Source organism: Aspergillus tanneri (genome assembly GCF_003426965.1).
Source record: "Aspergillus tanneri strain NIH1004 chromosome Unknown AapTan_1_pilon_pilon_pilon, whole genome shotgun sequence".
Classification (NCBI taxonomy): domain Eukaryota; kingdom Fungi; phylum Ascomycota; class Eurotiomycetes; order Eurotiales; family Aspergillaceae; genus Aspergillus; species Aspergillus tanneri.
Genome location: NW_022984628.1, coordinates 3,535,294 through 3,559,408, shown reverse-complemented (window position 1 = coordinate 3,559,408; position 24,115 = coordinate 3,535,294). Strand labels below are relative to the sequence as shown.

At 51.8% G+C, this 24,115-nt stretch overlaps 9 protein-coding genes across 9 annotated transcripts; 2 read left to right on the top strand and 7 right to left on the bottom strand.

Moving 5' to 3' along the window:
- Nucleotides 1-1,112: 1,112 nt before the first annotated feature.
- Nucleotides 1,113-2,497, bottom strand: ATNIH1004_003163 (universal stress protein; the record flags this gene model as incomplete). The annotated part of the gene is made up of 3 exons (XM_033567843.1): nucleotides 1,113-1,751; nucleotides 1,807-2,197; nucleotides 2,313-2,497. 3 exons carry the CDS (start codon nucleotides 2,495-2,497, stop codon nucleotides 1,113-1,115), a joined length of 1,215 nt encoding a protein of 404 aa, XP_033429838.1.
- Nucleotides 2,498-3,696: 1,199 nt separating this feature from the next.
- ATNIH1004_003162 (uncharacterized protein) lies at nucleotides 3,697-4,095 on the top strand (the record flags this gene model as incomplete). The annotated part of the gene is made up of 2 exons (XM_033567842.1): nucleotides 3,697-3,777; nucleotides 3,847-4,095. 2 exons carry the CDS (start codon nucleotides 3,697-3,699, stop codon nucleotides 4,093-4,095), a joined length of 330 nt encoding a protein of 109 aa, XP_033429837.1.
- A 1,162-nt stretch (nucleotides 4,096-5,257) lies between these two features.
- Nucleotides 5,258-5,953, bottom strand: ATNIH1004_003161 (uncharacterized protein; the record flags this gene model as incomplete). Its single annotated transcript, XM_033567841.1, has 1 exon — nucleotides 5,258-5,953. The coding sequence occupies one exon, from the start codon at nucleotides 5,951-5,953 to the stop codon at nucleotides 5,258-5,260; it is 696 nt and encodes a 231-aa protein (XP_033429836.1).
- Nucleotides 5,954-7,825: 1,872 nt separating this feature from the next.
- On the bottom strand, nucleotides 7,826-9,735 carry TRK1_2 (low affinity potassium transporter; the record flags this gene model as incomplete). The annotated part of the gene is made up of 3 exons (XM_033567840.1): nucleotides 7,826-7,884; nucleotides 7,950-8,487; nucleotides 8,560-9,735. The coding sequence occupies 3 exons, from the start codon at nucleotides 9,733-9,735 to the stop codon at nucleotides 7,826-7,828; spliced, it is 1,773 nt and encodes a 590-aa protein (XP_033429835.1).
- A 343-nt stretch (nucleotides 9,736-10,078) lies between these two features.
- Nucleotides 10,079-10,574, bottom strand: ATNIH1004_003159 (uncharacterized protein; the record flags this gene model as incomplete). Its single annotated transcript, XM_033567839.1, has 2 exons — nucleotides 10,079-10,343; nucleotides 10,402-10,574. 2 exons carry the CDS (start codon nucleotides 10,572-10,574, stop codon nucleotides 10,079-10,081), a joined length of 438 nt encoding a protein of 145 aa, XP_033429834.1.
- Nucleotides 10,575-11,200: 626 nt separating this feature from the next.
- ATNIH1004_003158 (carboxylic acid transport protein) lies at nucleotides 11,201-12,929 on the bottom strand (the record flags this gene model as incomplete). The annotated part of the gene is made up of 5 exons (XM_033567838.1): nucleotides 11,201-11,505; nucleotides 11,560-11,908; nucleotides 11,965-12,143; nucleotides 12,198-12,328; nucleotides 12,376-12,929. 5 exons carry the CDS (start codon nucleotides 12,927-12,929, stop codon nucleotides 11,201-11,203), a joined length of 1,518 nt encoding a protein of 505 aa, XP_033429833.1.
- A 3,392-nt stretch (nucleotides 12,930-16,321) lies between these two features.
- Nucleotides 16,322-17,950, bottom strand: ATNIH1004_003157 (flavin-containing monooxygenase; the record flags this gene model as incomplete). The annotated part of the gene is made up of 1 exon (XM_033567837.1): nucleotides 16,322-17,950. The coding sequence occupies one exon, from the start codon at nucleotides 17,948-17,950 to the stop codon at nucleotides 16,322-16,324; it is 1,629 nt and encodes a 542-aa protein (XP_033429832.1).
- Nucleotides 17,951-18,443: 493 nt separating this feature from the next.
- On the bottom strand, nucleotides 18,444-20,188 carry ATNIH1004_003156 (uncharacterized protein; the record flags this gene model as incomplete). Its single annotated transcript, XM_033567836.1, has 5 exons — nucleotides 18,444-18,492; nucleotides 18,544-19,405; nucleotides 19,452-19,794; nucleotides 19,856-19,999; nucleotides 20,090-20,188. The coding sequence occupies 5 exons, from the start codon at nucleotides 20,186-20,188 to the stop codon at nucleotides 18,444-18,446; spliced, it is 1,497 nt and encodes a 498-aa protein (XP_033429831.1).
- A 1,392-nt stretch (nucleotides 20,189-21,580) lies between these two features.
- ATNIH1004_003155 (uncharacterized protein) lies at nucleotides 21,581-24,004 on the top strand (the record flags this gene model as incomplete). Its single annotated transcript, XM_033567835.1, has 2 exons — nucleotides 21,581-21,864; nucleotides 21,937-24,004. The coding sequence occupies 2 exons, from the start codon at nucleotides 21,581-21,583 to the stop codon at nucleotides 24,002-24,004; spliced, it is 2,352 nt and encodes a 783-aa protein (XP_033429830.1).
- Nucleotides 24,005-24,115: the final 111 nt, after the last annotated feature.

Sequence of the window (24,115 nt, the reverse complement as noted above, 5' to 3'; positions counted from 1 at the left end):
ATTTTTTTTTCAATCTTTTCCTGGTCATCAGTCCATTCTCTGGGGAAGAGGACTTCCGATTTTTAATGTACAATGAATGTGTGCTTGTCTAAAAAGGGGGAAGGAAAAACCAGAGGAAAAAAGAGCCTTTGAAGAATCTAGCGAGATAGGTTGGCTTGCCGGCAGGAGTGTTCATTATCATCTTTCATCCTCTTTTTGCTGTTTCATGCTCATGTTTTCTTTCTTTTTTTTATTCATTTCATCATGCATTTCAATACCCGGAGAGCTTTCACGGTTCTTTCCCTTCCGGTACAAACGTTGGTATGTCCACGTTTTCAATCAGGGCAGACCTTACAGGCTAACCACGACTTTTGTTTGTAGCCGTCATGTGTGTTTGCTCTTTCTTTCTCTCTTTTTTAATTCCTGTTCTGTATGCATTGCATCTACACTGGTTTGGTGTGTGCTGGCGAGAGCTTTTCTCCTTTTCTTTCTCCTTGCCATGTTTATCTTGTTGCCCTGTGATATTTTAGACAAAAATTCGTTAGAAAAAGTTTCTTTATGATTCCATTTATCTGGATTGTTTTATCATACTAGACTTTGTAGGTTCTATCAATAGGGGATGGTATTTAGTATATTAGATTGGGATATTCCTCAAGGTTAATGTCATTCATCTTGGTTTAGTTATTCGTCAAGAGAGTAAGCTAGGTACTATAATTAGTGCTATTGTATTTGTTATTCCACAGTTTACAAGGATAAAGTATCAGGATCTAGTATTACTATTTATTGAAACTACCTAAGAATCAGGTACTAGGTATGTATGTCATACATACATAGTTCTGGTGACATTCCCATGATCTAAATTTACACCCTCCTAGACTGTCGCTGATAGATATGAGGGAGTGATTCTGTTCTGGTTATGTATTATGGTTCCTTTGATATGCTCTTGCTTATTCTGTGTTTGTCTTCGTGGATTTGGACGGATTTAACCTTTCCGTCGGTGGAATTATAATTCCTCTCTCTCTCTCTTTTTTTTGTGAGTGGAGTTGGTCATGAAATCGAATAGGATGAGGAGATGGTGGCAATATCTTATACTCTGACCCGCTATCTTGTCAAATTTAGCAAAGTAATAGAGATCAGTCAGCCTTTGGATTCGAGATATCTTCCGTGACGATCACTGGGATACTGTATCTTGGATTCTTTGTGTCGTCGGTGGTAGTAGCTGCTTCGCCGGTCGATGCCGAGGGCTCTCCTGGAGACTCGCCCTGGGGATCCAAAACAGGATCGTCGTCGGATCCGCTGTCACTCTCAGTAGTTTCTGGGCTCTGCGTCGCTGAACTTTGGGCAGCGTCGATGAAATCTGCATTCGGAGACGGCGAATCCCCATCATCGTGGCTACCGCTGCTTCTCTCGGATGTCGAAAGCGAGGTCCGCGAGGTGGCGTAGGCCTCGGGGAGACCCAAAGCCGCTGCGACCGCTGCCTCTTCCCCAGGGAGTCGTGAGACGTTGCTTTCTGCACTGGAACCGCCATCGAAGATGTGGCTTCCCCGTCTCTCACTCATTTCCAGAATCTGATTGTAGCTGCGGCGGTTGGGATCCGCAAGACGCTTCTTCTTCTTCTTTTCGCGCTTAGGAGATGGCCGCACCACAATGACAGGGATAGGAGACTGCTGTAGACAGTATTTGGAGACGGAGCCGGGGAGTAATCCTTGAACGCCGCCGAGGCTACGGCCACGAGTGCCAACCACGAGGAGGGCGGGTTCGTAGATCCGAATCTGATCAGTTAGCGATTGCATTAAAGTAGAAATAGTGGGAAAGGGGGAGAGATACCATGCGTTGGATGATGACTTGGATCTTCCCGACGGCCAGCTCCAGCACCAGGCTGATTGCCTTCTCATCCTGGGCATTCTTCTGGATGACCTGCTCGAACAATCTCTCCGCCTCCAGTCGGTACTTCCTCTCTTCGATTCCGGAATCGCTTGCGATTCTCGAATCCTTTTCGACGGCGCGAAGACAGACGATCTCATCACCATCATCCACCAACTCATCGATCAGCCATTCCAGCGCAAAATCCGAATAATCATTCTGGTCGGTGCCACAGAGAAAGGTCCGGCTCCGCCGGGTGGATTGATAGCCTTTATGCTTATAATTCAAGGTCAGGGAAAAGTCGGCAGCGTCGCGGTTATCGAACGTATCGAAGGAAACCCCGCGTTCGTAGGTCCTAGAAGCTCCCCCATGCTGTGTTAGCAGTATCTTCTAATCCATACGGAGGGAGTACACACTGGGGCGGAGGAGGAGAGTGTCCTCGACCATTATTCCACAGCTCTTTCTCAGACACACCAATCGGCGAACGCTTCCGTCCCGCGATGCTCGACACGAGGGGCGCAGGAGGCTGGGGATCAGCGCCGCCGACGTTGAACTGGATGGATTTCCTGCGAGGGTTGTCTGCAGAGACCCGCGAGGGTTGGGACGACTCGAGGGGTTGCTCGTCACTATCGAGCGAATTTTGGCGGGAGGACATATTGTGCAGATTTGGGGTGGACAGGGAGACGCAGAGAGAAAGAACTACTCAGCCACTGTGAAGCCCGTGAAGTTCTGCCAGTGGTATGATCGGGAGGTGGCAGCTCATGGTTTGGAACCGGAATAGGAACAAGAACAGGCTGAGGGAAGCCCTGAGGCGGGAGTGGTGAAGCTAAAGGACACCAGGAAGGAGATATCTAAGATCAAGGTTAAGGAGGAAGCAAGCGTGGTGAAGTTCAAATCCGAAAGCAGCGAGACAAGTCAAGACGAGGCGAAGATGGAGAGAGGGGTTGCAGCCTAAGGCAGGGTTTGCCTGATTTGGAGGTCACGTTGTTGTCATGTCCCAAAGAGGAAATAAACAGCCCTATGCACGTGAATCTTAGAGCAACACTTCCGACATGAAGGTATGCTCAAACAACCGTGGATGAATCCTATATCAGAAAAATGATTCACTCAGGTTTCATTCCTGCCCCCTGTTGTCCTCTGTGAAAACTTCCCCTTTCCAACCCAGGCTCTTATTATTTTTTTAGCTCATGTCAGAAATATACACTATACAACATAATACAAAGTTAGAGCTCACTTAGAGCCTATAATGCTTTTTATGGCCAACCAGTATTATTCATATCTGATAGCTCACAATGACATACAGCTATTCTGTCTCTGCGAAGCTGAAAGGTTGTTGGAAGACAACCAAAACTTCTCTCATCATCTGACTGCCGGAAGAATGGCATCGAAGTTCACCCCCCGTACTTGAACGAAGGCGCCGACGCTGCTAGAACCCAGTATTTTGAACCCCTCATGGATCGTGTCTCAGCCAGTACCCGGTGGATCAAAGTACCTAAAAGAGATCGAGAAAGCCTGTCCAGGATGCTCCAAATCAAAGGTTAGGCAACTAGAGAGCGGGAGGCCGATCTGAATGGTTCGAAAGTCAATCAACCCCCATGTTGGGCCTCGTGTTGGAGAACCATATCAACAGTGTCATTTGGCTCAATATCCCATCGGGATATACGCTCCGCCACGTTACCGGCTGGTAGATCGCAGAGTGAGTACTGCCCGCTGATCCGTGGGCTTGCTTTGCTAACGGATCTACCCTACTACGCAGTCTCCTACGGGAACATGTTGGGATTCTAGAACTATCGTCATCGGGTGAGAAGGATCAACTACTTTGAGGACAACCGCGCCCCTCACTTAACCACGATAATGCATCAGGACGATGAAGATATCTGCCCCGATGACAACCTGGTGCGCTACGAACCGGTGTACATTCTGATGGCCATGCAGGTCCGTCTTGATGGGGAGCTGTTTGAAAAAATCGGCCTCGACCTGTATGTCTGACTTTTCTTCTGTCAGGATTCATTCAATTTGGCGTACTACCAGTCGAAGATCCTGGCAGTCTCGTTCATGGCATATCAACACGGTCGGATCCTGCAGGCCCATATCCAGAGCAATACAACCCTGGTGGTTTCCTGCAGCGAAAAATTCAGTTTCGAGTCTAACGAGGTTGCCCCGACCAAACTCTTATATCGCTGGCTGCTTGTGGCTCCTATCAGCGTCGAACCACGGGAAGCTGCGCCGCCCAAGGACGGACATAAATCATAGCAGTGGTCAGAAGCAACTCAGGCGTTGTTATAGAGCTTCTGAGTATATTTTCCTGAATTCGAGTCCTTTTTGCTTCTGTAGACACTTGATTAAGCATAAAGCGTCAGTTTCTTTGGAATAATATTTAGCATTCGTTTTTATGCGGTACAGTAAATTAAATATAGCTTATTTCTAATGACTCTCTTAACTAGTATTTAGTTAGCGTAGACACTATAGAGTAAGGTATTCCGTATGCTCAGTCCACGGGACAAAGTTGTTAATCCAGACCCATTCAATTTGGATCTAATTATCCTCACACTCTGTACATAGTAGGTGTGCATCCGATTGCTGAACCTGCTTAGTGCATACAGATTCATTCATTTTTCCACACTCCCCATCCCATGTGATCCATGACCCAAGATCCGATCTATAATCCGGACGGATGTAGACCAAATCACAAGGACAAAGCATAAGTACATCTAAGAAGGATAGATAGACCTCGGAAGTGACAGTCTCCGATAATCCGCGCGCGGCGATAAGATTAACTCGGCATGCGGGAGCCGCAATTCCCGGCTGATGCAAATCAATCAAATCATGTGAGGTGATGGATCGACAGATCAGATGGACAGGATTCAGACCAGGTACGAGACCTAGGTTTGGTGAAAAACCTAATTTCTTGGTTTTAGCGCCTAGTAGCATCCTAGGTATAGAGTCGATGAAATTAATAGCGGCGCAGTAAATTGCGAATTTCTTTGTGCGTGGTTGGGTTGGGTACCCATGTGATTCATCACGTTAAGGGGAGAGTGGCGGTGTGCTTGGCTTGGCTTTTTTGAGGCCTAGGCTATCTTCTATTTTCTTGGAATCTGCTATGTTGTGCCCAACTATCTATCTGTGATGGGAGGACTTTTACTAGATTCTTTATAAGAGAATATTATAAGTATTAGTGAAGAGTGTATTCTTAATCTAACTATGTATAATCATCATCGTATCTCATGCCAACAGGAATCAATCATCCATATAATCAAATGCCAAAGAGAAGAGAATTCAATAATAAATAAAATGCCAATTAGGCACTGAAACACCGTATATGCAATTCATGACCCTTCCAAAGAATCATTTCAAACGCCGCCCGCTATGCCCAACCCAAGAGATAATGATACATCATATCATACAACAGTACCGATCAATAAGCTTCGATCAGATTCTGTGGTTGATTAGAGATGTAATAACTGCGATCCAATTCGGCATCGGACAGCGGGATCTCCGTAGGCTGAGCCTCCTTCTCATTGAAGGATTCCAGGGTCGGTTGCAAGGGTGATGGAGGCATAGAGTCATCCTCGGACTCCTCATCCGAGTCCATGGACAATTCAGGCGGCGATTGTCGAGACGGGGATCGAGTCAGGGTCAATTCCTCTAGATCCTCGGCATCGTCGTATTCAAAGTCCGAATCCGAGTCGGAATCATAGTCCTCTACTTCTCTCTCGCGGATCACCGCGACGGGTGACGGTGCCCGTCGGCGGACGGGCGTATAGAGATTTGAATCATAACCTTCATCTTCTTCCAAGTCTGAATCGTCGCTGACGTCGGAGTCGACATCCGAGATGTCCTCCCCATTCCAGTCTTCCTCGGGCTCCTCGACAACGGTGTCGGCCCATTGGATGCGACGCTCCGATTCCGCAGTGGACTTGGCGACGCCGCTGACGGTTTGGTTGAACCATCGCTCTTGTTCTTGTTCGGCGGCAGTGAGGTCCAGCATGAGGGAATCCAGAAGGTTGGCGTGGCCGACTAGCAGACGTAGGTCATGGTCCGCCCGCTGAGCCTCGCGGGTCAGCTTCTTGCGGGCGGTGTGGGCGAGGTAGTATGTTTGGGTGATGCTCATTTTCTTCTGTTGACGGCGACGGGCCAGAGAGGTGAAGTAGGAGCTGGGGGAGGAGAAAGTCTGAGGAAGGGAAGCAGAGGCAGAGATGGGGGAAGAAAAAGAGGAAGAAGAAGATGAAGACATGGCGCAATAGTAGCCGCCTAGGCCGCGATTGATGTGCTTATGAAACCCGGATGTGACTCAGGCAGCAGCCTTCTTTTTCCGGCGGTGACTAGTCAGGCGGTGAGTCACACTAGCCAAGCCCTGCTTGTACTTTCGAGGGAATAAGTAGTAATTATTCTCCGTAGTCTCGAATATTCTCCTGAATTCAATCAGGCATATATTGTGAAGAAAAGTCAGGCAGATAGATCCACTGTTGTTGGTGGATTTGCGGAAGTCTGAGTGGATGTGTGGGTGCCTGGTGAAATGTATAGGTAGAATAATTATATCCTATGGTATGTGGTGGTAGGCTTCGGCAAGATGCAAGTGTCGGTTTGGACAAGATGGAAATAAAGGGGATTAAACAAAGTGATCAGAGATGAGTGACGAAGTCTTGATATATCCACCTCACGACGCAGGCTGAACCTTTCTTTTAATTCCCTGTGCTTAGCTCTCGACTCTATTTTTTTTTTTAAAATTTTTTTTATGCTTTGTAGTGGCTCCCGGTTCCGATCGGCAGTCGGACTTACGGCATCGCGAATCCATAACTACGAAAAAAAAAAAAAAAAGTCAAAAACAGCCCCTCCAGCCAAGGATCGTCTGAAAAATCTGCCCAATCCGATACCTAGACTCCTGACCGCCTGGCGAAGGAACCAATGAATGAGTGTTGCTGTGAGTCAGCGAGGCTCCGCTGACAAATTTTGTTCATCTTCCGGCTTCTGACGAGTTCCGAGAATTACCCTATTTATGCTCTGTGCGGTTCCCCGGATGAGGATATTGGTCATATTAAGGAGATTATTCATCTGCTGACAGAGACATTCTGCCTTACTCCGTAATTAGTGATCCGATTGGAAGCCTATCGTGTATTCCTAAGCTATTCTATATACACAGCAGTATTCCTCCAGAAGTATTACAGCACAAGGATACTAGGATAAAAAGTCAGCATCAAAATAACTGAACTTAGACTCTACCGGCTTATCCCAAAAGGGAAATTCGTATTCCCGCTGGTTCGATTGCGAAGTCCCACTGGCCAGGCGGACCAAGGCTCTGTCTCGTACTTGCTCTCTGACTCTTTCTTCTCCCTGGATCATCTGGATGCCTAGATCGTGCATTGACACGTAGTCGGGGCTACACGTTAAATAAAGGCTACCAGATTCTTTGACTGCTCCTGGCTGTGCTGAAATGTACAGAGTCATGATTCATCTTCGTTTCTAGACGCTCGGTGAATCTAGTCTAGCCCTCAGAGCTCAGACGGATTCTGCCCAGACAAAAACTGATACTGATCCATATCCATATCCGAGGCAGAATAAAGTTGATTGTCCAACAATCGGATTCTGTCCATCATGTGTTGACGTCACGACCAGATGATTAACTAATCCTCGTTGATTATTCATAAACGGATATACGGAGTAACCAGTAAGCACAACTAATCACTCTGATGAATAACGGACTGTTAACCCCGACTCCGACAGATCCGTGGATCGGAGATTCTCGTCCGGCCTCGGTCAGATCGTCCCCGTAGGGCTGGAGGTGGATATTGGCAGTGGACCACTGCTCAGTCATGGTTCTTGGTCGGGCTCGGAAACATCGTATCCTCCGTGAAGTCATTGACTCCCTGTCATTCTCTGGGTCGGTTAATCTGTGGAGATTTGTTTCCATTGATTTGATAGTTAATACGATGTTCTAGATTAACGCTGACTATACACTATAGACTATACAGAATCGTGAAAAAAACTACTCAGATTCGACCCCCGTCGCTTCAACCACCGTTTCCACGGCCATTCTCCCTGCCCCTGCTCTTCCACCGGTAGTAGAATGGCATGGTCTAGCGCATGCGGTAGACCTCGATGCCGCCCACGCACCTGCATCGCCACCACCACTAATTTGGATATTATGCTAAACTCCCCACATAGACTGGTCTCTGTCCGGGGATATCCCAACGATAACCCCACCGTCCCGTAGGCGGACACAATCTCGAACAGGATCGGGAATAGCGAGAATGCCAGATCATCGCGGTGCTGCTGCAATCGCGACCCCTCCGCCACCGCTACTAGGAAAAACCCCAGCATCACGTACCACAGGTCGAACCCCAGTTGGCGCTGAATGTGCGCCGTCAGCCCGCGGTTGGCGTGCGGTTTCGCAGTATTCTCTTCCTCCCCCCCCTCGGTGGTGGTGTCTTCGTCCGCGTGGTAGATGCCAAGGCTTTTCTCCTCGTACACATTGGTCTTACGGATGGCGATGGCGATGGGGAACGCCGAGATGTACATCATGACCATGAAGGAGACCTGCACCGCCGGGTGCAGCTGTCCCAGGGCCGTGATACTGAATCCCGCCGTGCGCGTCGATGCGATCTGGAAGAGGGCGTTAACGAATCGGATGCCAGGGGCACTCGGGATCTACAATCGTCAGACCAGGCAAGAAGAAGGAGGAGGAGGAGGAGGAGGAGGAGAAGGAGAAGAAGAACATACCTCCTGGAGACTGTAGAAAATGATCAGATCGATCGCGTTGAGCAATAAGAGCACCGCCGCCAGTCGCCAGGTCTCGGCACTCGGAAAGAGCAGTGTGAAGCAGCGTCGCGGGTGGTTCAGGAGATACTGCAGTTCCTCGTCCAACTGAGAGCCGTAGGAGGACATCTTGGAGAGCAGCCAGATAATCAGACGCAACATGCAGGGGAACCCAGTATTGCCGACGACGATAAGAAAGGTCATGACCAGCTGGGGGAAAGCGGCGGTGCGGAAGGAGATCAAAGAATCCGGCGTCAGGGTATAGCCCAGGTCATTGAAGGCCGAACCCGCGGTGAAGACAGCCCACCATGCCGGGGCGACGTGGAGATGCGAGAAGACAGGGTCATCCCGTCGACTCAGCATCGTCCAGGCGACAAACAGCACGATCCCCAGCAGATGGAAGGCGAGGAAGTAGCCAACCAGGATGATCAGCAGGGTCTTCAGCGCGCGATACTCGATGCCGCCCAGTTCCTCCTTCTGCGCCTCGTCCCAGTCAGAGTAACTGGCGATAGAGGCCTGCCACATCAAGGGTGGCAGGGAGCCGTTGGCGTCGTGCAGCACGTCGCCGGATTCGGACTGCGACCGACGACGGGAAACGGCGCTCGAGAAGGACCGATGACGTGGTTTGGAGTCGGGGTCGTGCTCGTCGTCAAAGGTGATGTGAGGGGTGGTGGCCTGGTATTTGCGCGACGACTCTGCGTCATTCTCCAGCAACGGCTGTTCCTCACTCTCGCGCGCGACGGGAATGGTCGGTCGACTGATTTGGACAGCGCCTTGACTGACGAGATCGCGCAGATGCTGGTTCAATCGTTGACGCTGGGTGCGACACAGGGCTTTGGCGTCGCGGATGGCGTGACGGAAGCGTCTGCGAAACCAGTAGAGACGGATCAGGACAAGCAGGGAATGCATGAAGACAACATTGGTGACCATGGGCACGACCCAGAGGACACCCTGCTGCACGACATGGAGACGGTGGAGATCGATGGGATTCAGGCCGGTCTGGGTGGCGGCGCCGGAGGCGAGCAGGAGGGAGTCGGTGTAGGAGACACTTCCGGGCAGGTAGAAGATGACGGAGGCCAGCAGAAGGCAGACCACGATGTAGATGTAGTGATGTAGCAGCCGGAGGGGAGAGGTATCCATGGATGTGGTGGAGCGTGAAATTGATTGATGAGTTTGTCCACAGTCATGATAGTTATACGTGATGCGTGGTTAAAAGGATCAAAGGGGGGATTGATCCATGGAACCAATGGATGGAAATAATCGCTCATGACATCACCCGCCTTGAAACTTGATCTTGAAATTATTCTTGTCTATCTTGATAACTGACATGGCGATTGACAGAATATTAGAGAAAATAGATTCTTAGGGCTCACAGATCACGTTCTCTCCTAGTATCTCCTCTCTATTATCCTATCTTCACAACTCAACCCAACCCAACCAAAACAAACCACAGACTAACCCAGAGAATAGATTAATACAGAGATTAGACCTGAACCTCCAAAACTCCCTCATAAGCACACCGCTCCGTCACCCCAGGCTGAGGCTCCTGCTGACAGATCCACTTCGTCCCCGGCGCATCTCCATTCGCATTGTCACTCAACAGGACCTGGCCTTTCTCAGCAATAGGGCCATCCACGCGTTCCAGTTCCAGGGTAAAGTGTCCGATATCTTGGATCCCCTGCGGAAAGCGGATATAATACTGTCCGTTGTTGCAGCGCGCGTTTTCTTTGGGGTTGGATCCATAGCCCCTATATATCATTAGTATAGATATTATGGATTGTATGGAGGGGAAGACAGGAAGGAGACCAGATCAGGTTGCATTCGGTTGGAGTATCTGCTGGATAGTTGGGATCGGTCAGGGTGAAATGCATGCTGGCGCCGTTGCTGCGTTTGGAGGTATTGGCCCAGAGGTCGCTGATTTGGACGCTCGCAGCCAGGGAGCCAGTTAGGAAGAGGGAGAGGGAGAGGATGGCCTTCATTTTGTCTTGATCTTTTGTAGATTGAAAGTAGATTGTGAGTGTGATTGTATACTGATGATAGAGAATGGATGAGATGGTGAAAGAAAGAACACCCTTTATATCTTTTCAGGTTACTTATATCTATGCCAGTATACAAGAAAGGATGAGACATGTAAGATAGATCCAACTCTACATACACAATAAGGCGGCCACATGGACTAACTGAGAAACCACACCACTGACGCTGATCTGCTAGGACCTTAAGACATAACAGGGCCGGACATATCCAAGAATAGATCGACAGCTCAGACAGAGTTGGCATCCTGCATGGTTTCTGCTGTCCGGGGTTAGTGCAGGTCTCATCTTACGGCATAGAGATTTGTACACTGGCTATTGTCAAGACACGTCGCCCTCAAAACTTTAAGGCATCCAACATCGATCTCTCTCAAGAGAGGCGAAGCCTGGAATTGTAGAATGTATGTCTTGGTTTGATACTACGACTGTATCTATCGGATACCTGATCCAGCTCAAGGAGTGGCTTATAGAATAGATTCAATCGCCCGCAAATTGAGCCGACTGTGAATCTCGAGTTGAAGGGATAAAATACTCAAATTGGATATCAGAATGCTAGTATAGAGTCTATGCTATTAACCAGCACGCTCAACCCTCTCCTCAACCCTCTTCTCCATCTCATACCCTGCCTCTACATCCTTCGACACTGCCGTGTCCACCCCAGCCACTGCCGTCTCGAACCGTCGGCCACGCTTCTCCGGGCCAAATGCCGTTGTCACCGCGATCCCCGTCGCAATAATCGCCGTTGCCACTCCCATCGTAGGCCCGTACGCCGGCGCCGGTTCCCCAGAGTGTCCCTTCACGAACGTCTTCTCCGCAATGGCGTTGATGATCTGCGCCGACGGCGACGAGATCATATTTCCAAGTTGATACGTGATACCTGTCTTGTCAGTTCAATTCCAACCACACCGATCAAGAGAATCAAGGGGCATACCAGGAAACGAGGACCGGAAGGCCGGCGGTGAGAGCTCGTTCAGATGGATCGGGATCACTCCCCAGGCCCCCTGCACGAAGAACTGCATGAAGAACCCCGTCGCGCTGAGCGACCGCTCTGACGTGGGCAGGATCCACGCCGGGATGAGAATCGCGGACACCAAGGCCGACACGATAATAGCGCGCCGCCGTCCAAAGAACTGCGACAGGTATCCGATAATCGTGCCGCCGACGCAGGCGCCTGTCTTCATGAGAATAGAGGCGCGCGACGCCTGCGAGTTCACCATGCCTTTCTGCGTCAACATGAAGGTCGTGTAGGAATCTTGAGAGGTGTGCGAGTAGTAGTTGAACTAGAGCCATTAGAACGATTACTTGTGCTTGCATTTTGCTTGCTTCGTCTACTAACCCACGTCATCAGAATCACGCAGTAGACGCACATCTTCCACTCCTGGTGCAACATCTGCTTCGTCTCCTGCCAGAATGCCTTGGCGTCCTTCGACTTATGTCCGGCCTTCTTGGCCTCGATGAACTGCTTAGATTCGGGAAAGAAAATTCGAATAACCCCGACACCGATGGAGATTCCCGCTGCAGGGCGTTAGCTATGCACGGGTCCAATACATGGGCAAATCGATGACACACCTGCGATCCAGAACACGGTCTTCCAACTATCCGTGCTGCCGCCCACACCCAGATTGGCACAGGCGGCGAAAACATATCCCATCGAATAACCTTGCTGGAGGATTCCCGACATGAGACCACGGGCATTGACCCTGTCGTGTGTCAGTATTGAGATATACTTATATGTGAGTGTACTTACGGACAATGCTCCAAGGCCATGGCAATAGCATTACCGTACACACCTCCCATGAACAGACCAAACAAGCTGCGCACAGCCAGGAATTGCTGGAACGTGTGACTGTAGATGGTGGCAATCTGCAGCAGCCCCAGAACGATCATGTTCAAGACCATAGGCCACTTGCGGCCGAACTTGTCACCGGCCAGACCGAAGAAGGCGGCACCCACACTACGCAGCAGGAGAGTCAGGGTGATGGCAGTCGTGATGTCCGTTTTGGAACGGCCATAGTACTTGGACAGCTTGACAGTCTGGATAGACAGCGCGTGGAAGTCGAAGGCATCGGCCGTCCAGGCTGCCAATCCCACTAGGAAGAACAGCCAGTCGCGCGCGCTCAACTGCATGCACAGACTGATTGGGTTCTCGATGGGAGCGGGAGCCTGCCATTCGGTTCGGGTCTCCCCGTACTCATTGGTGACTTCCACACGCTGCTTCCAGATGAACAGGTCCCCCCACGCCTGTTTGGCGGTGGCCCAAGAGCCTTTGGGGATGGGATCAGCGGGTTCGTTGGAAGCCATCTGATGTACAATTCTACTAGAAAAAGAAAGAGGACGTGTGGAAGATAAGGGAAGGGAGGTAATCCCACCCCTCCCCCGCCATCCTTTATATACCCGGTTCACCCTCGACCACCACCACTTCGTGAATTTCTCCACGGGGGAGCCATGGCAGACCCCGCGTGACGCTCTGATATTGCGGCGCTCCACGTCCTCCAGCGGGTGCGAGCCGACATTCCCCGCGACAAGCGTCATATCTGGCGGAGCCAAGATGTTGCCAAGAGCCTAAGCATGTCATGGCCAGCCTCGAGTGTGGTGAACATCGTATACTGTTCGGGAGAGGATCTGCCCAGGAACGCTAACTGTCCCAGTGATCCTGCCCACAGTCAAAACCGTGGACGCAGTACATACTCAGAGTCTCAGACGGTGGACGGAGGGACTCAGATCAGGTCAGCTGAAGTTGATCTGTAGTAATTCCTGGTCAGATTATGGAGAAATATCAGACTGGCTAGGCGAATGAGATAGGATCATACAGTATAAGCACGCATACTGCGGAATTCGTCCGTCTACCCCGCAATATCCTCCATTTCAAGTCTGGTTCGGTGGAAACACGGAACCAGACCGAGCACGGCCAAGCAAAACTGTCAGCCAACGCCTGACATTCTCCAGGATTTACCCCAGACACGCCGGCCACATCCTCCCCAATGAGAAGCCGGGCCCTCTTTGCCCCCGAGCCGGACGGATGGAAGGCCAGGCACAAAACCGGAAATCGGCTTCCCTACTACTCCTCGGAAACCTAGTGGCGCACCTTGGCATAGTCCGGGCGAGGACGCTTGTTTGGAAAATACGAGAGCTTGAGTCTGGGAGTCGGAGAGGGTCGGAGACTGCGAGGCCAAGACAGTGGAACCTGGAGGAGTTTTGATTACGTTAAGAGATGGGAGATGAGAGATGGGAGATGAGAGATGGATGATGAGAGATGGATGATGGGAGACTGATGTTGGGAGAGAGGAGGGAGAGAGGAGAATGGGAAGAGAGAAGATGAATAATCATCCATTGATCCGCTATCACACTCATCCGATCAGATATATGTACAGGACTGCAAAGCTACAAAGCTATAAACTAGATAGAAACGACAATATTCAATTAACTGGCCATCGTACTTCTCCTACTTGCCACCGATTTGCGACATCGGCGGAAATGCCCAGCCTTCCAGCCCAGGCTTCTTGGCCCTTGTGGGGGAAATTGCTTCGAACGACTGAGATTTCCGCTTTTAATTTAATTTAATTTTTTTTAAAACGGTTCTAGTAAAGGGGGAAAAGTCCAGAACAACACCTCGTTATGGAATTCTAGACGCCACGGTCGACATGGTTGAGAAGAATGGCTAAGTTTCGCCGGGGAAACCTGCTCAACGTGTTATAGAATCCAAACACTTTCTTACGCGGAAGTACTTCCTCCCTAACTCGGGATTCTGTAAATTTAGTATTCTACCTGCTGTAGTTTCATACTTTCCCGATGCCTAAGAATTCATGTATCCATTGAGAAGCAATTATTGAAACAGCCAAGCATGCTCTAACTCTAGCTCTTCGTTGGTGCGTGCATGCTTTCGTATGAATTCCTCCTTGGCTCTAGCAATAATCTGCTTAGCTACGCTGAACTCCTCATTGTTCACCAATCCCCGCACGTAGAAAAACTCGTCGCCTATCATTACGTGGGCTTCTCGCATCAGCTACTTGGAGGAGGTTGCGCCTGTTGTCCATCTCAAATATATGGATCGTGTCGGTTGAGAAAATAACGGGGGTTTTTCGTTTCCGTAGTGTCGAGGTAGGAACATTGGAGCTGGATAAGGGATGGGTAAGAAGCAAATGTACCCGTGAATTCCTTAACAATGCTTTTGCGATTCTTGATAGTGCATGCAGTGAAGTGGCGATCTCTATGGCAATCGTACGGTCTGAGAATTGGCCGGGCAAATGACGATGTTGATAGGCAAACTGCTTGAACATCGTTTCTACTTAATGTACTGTACCACTGGGCAGTGCAGAAGCTTTCCAGGCAGTTAGCAAGTATTTCTTTGCATCATGTATACAGGACTTCATATATTGTTACCTCCACTGAGGCACCCGATCCTATGTATTGTCATGTCGAACTTTTATCTCTGTAGAATCGAGCAACAGCCTACAGGCTATGTGTAAAGCATCTTGGTGGTCTTAATCGGGATGTCGACGAGATTCGCGAGGACGAGACTTGAGATTAAGCGAGAGGATCTGGTATACGTATGATATGTATATATCCAGGTGCCTTACACACCTTTTCATTTTCATGCCTCTTTCCATAGCTGGTCCCTCACACAATCCATATCTATTACTGTTTTACTCCATTCAGCACACTGCTTAGCTCTATACATATATATGATATACCTAACTTATATAAATATTTAATAAGTAGAATTGAGAAGAAGGCTGCATATCCATGGATGTATTCATATTAATTATAACCTATAATCACAGGCTGATACAGTAATTGCTAGAATGGTGTCTGAAATACAGAGCTCTATTAGTTACGTAGTATAATATATAACTCTAGGTTTTATATAATTTCACAGGAGAGGATCTGCAACTCTTTATATAATTACATCTGTCTGGGCATGTAGGAGGATGAAGTCTCCACTGGTAGAAGAATGCGGCTGCGTCAATAACCGTGGTATATCTAGCACTTACAGTAGAAAGAAAATCTCGGGTGGGGGGATTGTGAGGGCATCTGATAAGGTGAATTCTCTCCACTGGTCCATGCTCAATCAAATATTCTGGTATCACAGAAACTTTGGATTTCTTAAATATTTTTCTGAGACCCAATTTGATGAAGTGAGGTTGTGTAACTTTTGTCTATATACATCGCAGAACTGTCCTCTAAGTCTGGTCCGGCGCAAGAGTAAGTGGTACAAGCCTTAGTGCCATTTCCAAGGGCCCATTGTATGTGACGGTCCTTATTTATAGTGGGCCATCTATATTCTTAGTTCTGGAATAATCTCATGTGGCACCATATCAAAAACAACTCCAGTGGTCCTACGATGCGGTTCTCTTGTTTGCAGCGTGCTTAAACCAAATGTCATAACAATATGGGGTTTTCCCATTATCAGGAATAACGTTCACCTGGATGGTGCGCCAAGTTTATATTCGTGAGGCTTAGTATCACTAGAGGCATCATTCATTCCCTATACATGCTCTATATTTATTGCAGTGGAGGTGACTTGAATACCCCTTACCACTGTCACTTCTGCCAGAAAGTTAACAAACCAACGAATACATATGAAATTCCCATCTGATATGAATACCCAAGCACCAAGAAGAAAGCTTCAGGTTCTGGCAGGTATTCTATCCATGGGCTCATCATACTGGTAACCCTCTACCCCAGTCGTAGAATCATAACCGTGTCAAATCCTCTTCCAGTCCCTTGAACCCCTCGTATCCTCTAGTCTGTACCTCCGCTAATTTGGCACGAAGCCTCGCCAACCCCCCGAAATAAAACGGTACAACCTTCGACTTGCCCGGCACGTTGCGGCCCGTCAGCCACTGCGGCACGCGGGGGAAGAGCGTGGCGTCTACCGACGACCGAGCGAGCTGCGTCCAGGCATCTTCGCTCTCTCCCGTAGGCTCGATATCGCACCGGCGTCCCCGACGTCGCGAGACGGTCTCCGCGTGCCGCACAAGGTCCCTCACAAACTCCACGTTGGTCTCTGTGAGTGGCGGGACGTTCACAAATCCCCCGTTGGGTCCATTCAGCATAAACAGGTTCGGGAATCCCGATATCCCGATCCCCAGGTAGCTGATGGGGCCCTGCTGCCATTTGTCGCGTAGGAGCTGCCCGTCCCGTCCGCGGATCTCAATTCGATTGTAGCTGCCATCCATCGCGTCGAACCCCGTCGCGAAGATGATCACGTCCAGCTCATACTCGGTGTCGTCAGCCGTGCGGATGCCGCGCGGTGTGATCTCGACAATAGGATGTGTCTGCGCGTCCACCGCGAACACATTCTCCCGGTTGTACTGCTCGTAGTAGCCGCTGTCGCAGAGGGGTCGGCGCGCAAACAGTTCTCGCGGCGTCAGTACCGCGCGTTTCTGCGGGTCGCGCACGATACTGGCGATCTTCTTGCGCAGAAACTCGCTGATAACTTCACAAGCCGCGGCGTCGGTGATGGCATCGGCGAACCCGCCAAACATGAACCGCATCCCGTTGCCTCCCTGCCACAGGTCCTCTAGCAGCTTCTCGCGGTCGTCCGGCGCCAGCGACATCAGGGTGCGCGACGGCTCGGGGAATCCCATGGCGATGAACGAGGTGCGCGCCTCCCGCATAATCTGGGGGTATCGGTTCACGATGTCCTGGCGCTCTTCAGGCGTCATGGGTCGATTGCCGCTGGGCACGCTGTACTGCGGCCGTCGGATAAAGACGTGCAGCGACTGGACCTGACTGGCAACGGCCGTCACGATCTGCACGCCCGTGGACCCGACCCCGATTACGCCGACACGCTTGTTCTCCACCGTCAGTTCGGGGCGCCAGGCGGCACTGTGCACGATCTCGCCCTGGAAGCTTGAGGCCCCGGGGATATCCGGCAAGTAAGCCCTGTGCAGGAGCCCCAGCGCGGTGACCAGATATCGCACCACGAAGACGTCCCCCGTCTGGCATTGCACGCGCCACACGCCCGCATGATCATCCCACGTGGCGCTCGTCATCTCCGTCTGGAATTGCATGTGCGGGCGCAGACGATGCCGCTCCACTACATGTCGCAGGTACTCGAGTATCTCGGGCTGGGTGGCGAACCATTGAGATAAGGGGTAGGTGCGGAGGAGCTCGTCGTCAAACGTGTATCGATACATGTGGTTCCAGGTGTCGCTCATGGCACCCGGGTAGGAGTTCCAGTACCAGGTGCCACCAACATCAGGCGCCGAGTCAATGGCTTTCGTGGTCAACCCCTGTTGGAGCATCGAGTGCAGGGTGTAGATGCCGGAGAACCCGGTACCGACCACTAGGACATCGAGATGCTGTTCCTGAGGCATATTGATGGGGGGATGGAAGATGAAGCTGTCAATCTGGAGGATTCGAGAATAACGGCGGACACATATACGTTTATCGGAAAACAGCTCCAGTCCCCTCACGCAGGAGGAAATGTGTTCATTGGCCGTCATAGCGTGTCATCATGCATAATCCCAGTCCTGACTGGTTACCCCTCCCACTAAATCATTAATCTGCCAGGAATCCTGGTCCATATGTATTGACAGAAGGCATCCGGGATAGGATGGACAGATTCTAGGCAATCGCACGGAGACAAGAGAGTCTACTATCGAGAAGAAGATCGGGACGTTCGGTTAATCTCTATTTCACATCCAAAATAGATCCTATCGTACGTGAAAAACCAAAAAAGAAAAAAAGACTATGGACAATCTTAACATATACCCCTCGGGGGTAGCCCCGATGTTGTGCCACCAAACCCCCCTCCCGTCGATCCCAACGATCGTTTAAAGATTTAATAAAATGATCTTAGTAGTAGATTCAAGGATTAGGCCGAACCGGGAAGTCGCTACCTTCGATCCATCGGATACTATCACGGTAAGCAGAACGATTCCAACGATAGATAACCAGGAGTACTCACTCGACTTCCATGTCACTCTTCGAGAAATGGAGGTCACCAAACATGGTCCCGCCAAACTTGCAGTCCGCTCCCCGCTGGCAGAACTGCCCAAAGGGACAGTGGTGACTCAGGTAGCAGCTGTAGATCTCGCACTCCGGCCCATTGGGACACAGGGTGGTGCGCGCCTTGTATCGATGGATGGCCACCTCGCCCGGGGTGAGCTTCACCCCGTGTTCCATCGGACATATATGCTGTCGCTCGCACCGCCCCGTGAGGTACAACGCGTTGCAGAACGCCTTGGGTTTAATCTTCTCGAACTTCTCCTTGTAGGTGACCTGGTCCGGGGACTGGCCCGGGTGCCTGTTGGGCGGATCTAGCCGTTGGCCATGGATATTATAGTCGATGACGCGGGGCGCTCTAGGCTTAGTCGACGTAATAGATATATTCTGGTGGCCATTGGTGCCCCCCGCCGTCGCGTAGCTCGTCGCCGCCGCCGCCGTCGGGTACTTAATGGAGATGCCGCCGTTGCCCGAACTCGCGATGCTCTCCGCGGGCGCGGGCGACGGGGTGGAGGCTGGTCTAATACAGGGATGGACCTCAACGGCGGGCTTCGTCGGGGAGAGAGATAGAGGGGCCGCCGCCGCACGCTGCCTGGGGTCGCTGGTCAAGGGCTCCGTGCGGAAGACGGAATCAAAGCGGGTCATGGCGAAGTTTAGCGAGGTAAAGGACGGCTGGGCCGGAGTGGTCTCCAGCAGAACAATGCGTTCTTTAGCATCGGCATCCCCCTCGTGCTGGCGCAGCTCGTGGAGATAGCCGTTGTCGTGGCAGCCAGCGAAGAAGATTTTCTTGCACTGAATATTATGGTAGTAGTGGCTGAGCATCTCTACTGTCGTCAGAACAACAGGTCGGGGACGCATGGCAGAGCTTACTTCTCATCTTAGAATCGGCATTCTCCTTGCCATGACCGACGTTCACAAAATCAAACTCAGCGCGGCTATTAGTAAAGAGTTCGGCGAAGGTGCGCATGTGGCTCTCGGTGTCGACGACGCCGGCCGCATACAGCGACCTCGCCAGACCATTAAGATTAACAAAGATGCGTACGATAATGGGGATGTGCTCGGTGCCTAGGGGAGTGTCCTTCAGATAGGCGCGCACCGCCTGGCGCAGTCGTACGGCTGCCTCCGGGGCGCCTTTCTGGGGGTCTTGCAGCAGCTCGTCCCGGAAAATAGCGCCATCACCGTCCACCAGCACGGTCACATAGGGCTCTTGATTCTGTCCATCCGTCAATCTGTCAGCTCCCAGCCCGATGAATGGCCTGATTCGGTCTCCTTACAAGTGCCTGGTCCAAGGATTTATTCCGGTCGCGCAGTGAACGGAGCTCTAACTGGTAGCGGGTGCGAGATTCTCGTTCGTGCTCCAACTCAATATTAACATTCTCCAAGAGGGTCTTATATTCGTGCGTTTTCTCGAGTAGGAGCTACACAGATGACAAAGGGATGGATGCCATTGTCAATCAATCAATCTCTCACTCTCAAGAAGAATGTGGACACCTGATAGGGGTGCTTACTTTGATCAGCTTGGCTCTCTCAGCATCCTGCTCGAAGAAATGCTCGAAACGAGCGGCAAGATCATCCGACGACGAGGCCATATTCGCGAGAGATGGCATCGCTGGGGATGAGGACGCAGGATTGAAAGCTAGCGAAAATCGCGATCTTTTTGGCCTGACAGGGCAGGCATCCATCAGCTGACCGCTTCACCGTTTGCTTGGGCACTGTGGGCGGTGAGCTATCAATAGAAAAATGTCGAGTTGCAGAGTCCGACGCGCTATGATAGGTACAGTTAGCTCATACGCAGCTGGTACGGTACCTGCCAAGTACGGTACCATACGATACTATACCATGGTGCGGGACGCGGGGAAGTGGGACGTTCCACCAATACGCCCTATTTATTTGTCACACCTTCATCACGCTCTCTCTCTCTCTCTCTCTCTCTCATAAGAAGGGGATTGAGTTCATCCCATCCACTCGACTGTCAACCATGGGGAGGGCTCAATATCATTCTCAGGCAATATTGAGTTGATTGGCGACCTCTTCATCTACGGCCATCCTCGTTGGGAGTTTCCAAGTCTTGACCATGTGGGGTGGACTTGGCGTCAGGTATCTAGGCCTATTTGGGATGTTACGTGCTCTGTTAGGGGGTCGCGTTAGATGGGGCTTTAAATACACATATACACTACTCCTCGTTGAGCTATCTCAGCGGATGATCTCCCGCTGAGAAATGCAGCCACTCCCTGTTAGCTCGATGCACGCGATCGAATGGGCCTTTCCATCGAGATGATGCCTCCATCTTTTTGACATCTCTGACAATGATCGAGCTGCTCCATGACTATCTATATCTGTTAGCTGTTGACCTTGAGGTGCAGTGGGAGAACAATCAATAGGATCCAGGCCTCTTCAAGAGAGTTTCCCGATCCAGGAAGAATGCAGGAGTACCATAGACAGTACATTTTGCAAAATGGAGGAACAGCCTCGTGCATACCAGTGCAATTTACATTGACCCCACGCCACCTGTTCGACCCGGAATAGACATAGAATCACTGGTTCAATCCCGATTACTTCGTATGGAGCAAAACACCGGATTCCTGCCCAATAGTACCCGGGGACTGAGGACGGCTTTGTCCGAGCATCCAACCCCCCTCCAATGGAGGCATACCAGGTAAACTTTGGCTGGTATGCTTCTAGTTGGGAGGCAAATTACTCCCTGGCACATCCAAGGTGCAATGGAATTGACGCGTTTGGATCTGACTGAATGTGCTTCCCACCTTCCCGACGGCCTCTGTTAACTCTGAGAGAGGGAAGGAGCTACAGTATTCCATCGATCGGAATTCAGCACTATTGAAAAATAGGCAGGTGGCGCTTGGGTTTGATACGTCTCAGAGGGGGAATCCTTCTGCGATGAGAAGACTGTTCTCTAGCTGTCCTTTCGCAGACTCTCATTTGGCATATATAGTACTCGCTGCTCCGGCCCTCACCTGACTTCAGTTTTCAATCCCCACACCATGAAGTTATCCTTCGTCTTTCCTGTCCTACTGCTGGGCGGTGTCCCCGTGGTCGCGCGACCCCCATTAAGGCCCCCGGCTCCGCGGAGTTTGCGAGGACACAATGCCTCGATCAGCACACCGCTTTGTCCCGAACAAGCAGCAGATGCAATTGTCGCCCCCAAGGAGAATGTCTGGCACGGTCTCTCACACGAGGAGAATACAGCAGTGGTGCAATGGTTGTTCCGTCAGCCTGAGCTCAACCTGACCATCTTTGAGAAAGCGGACTCGTGGGATAACACGATGTGAGCAACGAGTCGCACTCATCCTCCCCAGATGAATGTAAAGAGCGCTGACAGTCTGACCTTGTATGATAGATCCTGGGTCGAGCTGATGTATCCCAATAAGAGCGATGTCGTACGGTATCTCGACGAGCACGACGAGATGCCTCCACGGTATGCGCGGGTCATGCTCAACAACCGCGCCTCGGAGGACGCCTACTACCAGGATATCCTGGTCGGGCCGCTGCCTATCCAGCCTGCGACGGGCTGGACGCCGCTCGAGTTCCCCATGACGCGAAAGACGCAGGGAAAGGTGCGTAATCTGAACCCGGACCCGGCGCTGCACCAGCGATGGATGTTCAATGTCAGCGCCTCGATTGCCGACATCACGTGGGATCTCTGGAACGGCACTGCGTTGGGATTGGACAATGATACCCTGGTTCTCTGGGGCGTTGACCCCATGTGGCAAGAGAAAGACGGCCGGGTCCTGCGCTGGGATATGTACTGGAACCGGCCCACCAGCGACGACGTGGACGATGCCGGTTCCCTGCTCCCGCTGGGGCTGTATTTGAAGAGTGACGTGACCGGCCGCGACCCGACACAGTGGCGGGTGCTGGGTTGGCTGTATAACGACATCTTCTACGAGACCACCGAGGCCTTCCGTGCCGCCTACTTCACACCGGGCTTCGTTAAGCTGGGCGCCAACGTCGACGGCGACTGGGCGCTCACCCACCCCCAGGGACCCCCGCTACCCCGTGATGACCGCGAGCCCCCCGCCGCGGTGGTGCCGGGGGGCAGCCGCTTCGGCGTGGATCATAAGCGCCAGTACATCTCGTGGATGGACTTCTCCTTCTACGTGGGGTTCTCGCGCGACACGGGGCTCTCCCTGTTCGATGTACGCTTCCGCGGGCAGCGCATCCTGTATGAACTGGGCTTGCAGGAGGCGCTAGCGCACTACGCGGGCAATGACCCTGTGTCGTCCGGCACGGCCTTCCTCGACTCCTTCTACGGGTTCGGACCTTACTCATTCGAGCTGATCAAGGGCCACGACTGCCCGGCCTACGCCACGTACCTCAACACCACGTTCCACGCCAACGACAAGACGCGCACGCATATCAACAGTTTGTGCCTGTTCGAGTACCAGTCGGACAGCGCCATGCGGCGCCATAACAGCGGCAGCGCCGTTAGCAGCACGCGCAACGTCTATCTAACGCTACGGTCGGTGGCGACGGTGGGCAACTACGACTACACCTTCAGCTACACCTTCTACCTGGACGGCACTATGGGGGTGGAAGTGAAGGCGTCGGGCTACGTCCAGGCGGCCTTCTACGCACACAATGAGGAGTACGGATACCGCATCCGCGACGCACTATCCGGGTCGATGCACGACCACGTCATGAGCTTCAAGGCCGACTTCGACATCCTGGGCACGGATAACAGCGTCGAGTTGACCTCGATGGTGCCCGTGACGCAGTCGTACGTCTGGTCCGAACGGCCGCGGCACACGATGAAGCTACGGCGGTTACTGGTGGGCAGCGAGGACGAGGGGCGCCTGTTCTGGGAAGGGGGTACGCAGGTGCACGTCATCAACCAGGACCAGCGCAACCGATACGGCGAGTTCCGCGGATATCACGTCCTCCCGGCAGGCACGACGCATCTGACGGTGCGCAACTCCAGCACACTGGTGCATGCGGCGCGCTGGGCCGAGTACGACGTGCAGATCACGCGGCAGCACGACTGGGAGCCACGGGGGGCGCATGCCTACAACAACCAGGACGTGCACGACCCGCCGGTGGACTTTTCGCGGTTCTTCGATGGCGAGAGCCTGAACCAGACAGACCTGGTGCTCTGGCTGAACCTGGGGATGCATCATGTCCCGCACACGGGCGACCTGCCCAACACGGTGATGACAACGGCGCACGCAGGGCTGCGGTTCACGCCGGTCAACTACCTGCTGGACAATCCCAGCCGGCGCACACGGCAGGCGGTGCGCATTCAATACGGGACTAACACAGAGACGACGGTGGAGATGTTTGGGCCGAGGCCGGCGCAATGTGCGGTGAAGACGCCGGCGCAGCAGCTGGAACAGCTCTGGGACTATCAGGGGGAAGTGGTGGCGCGCAAGTTCCCATTCAACGCGAACGATCCGTTTCACCATACATAGAAGCGTTGAGTATGGGGGCGCACGTAACCAGCCTGAGTATATAATCTGACACTCTAAGACTTGACGAGGCACACTAGGGGTGCTTGACGTGCGACATGAGAGGTGGGACTC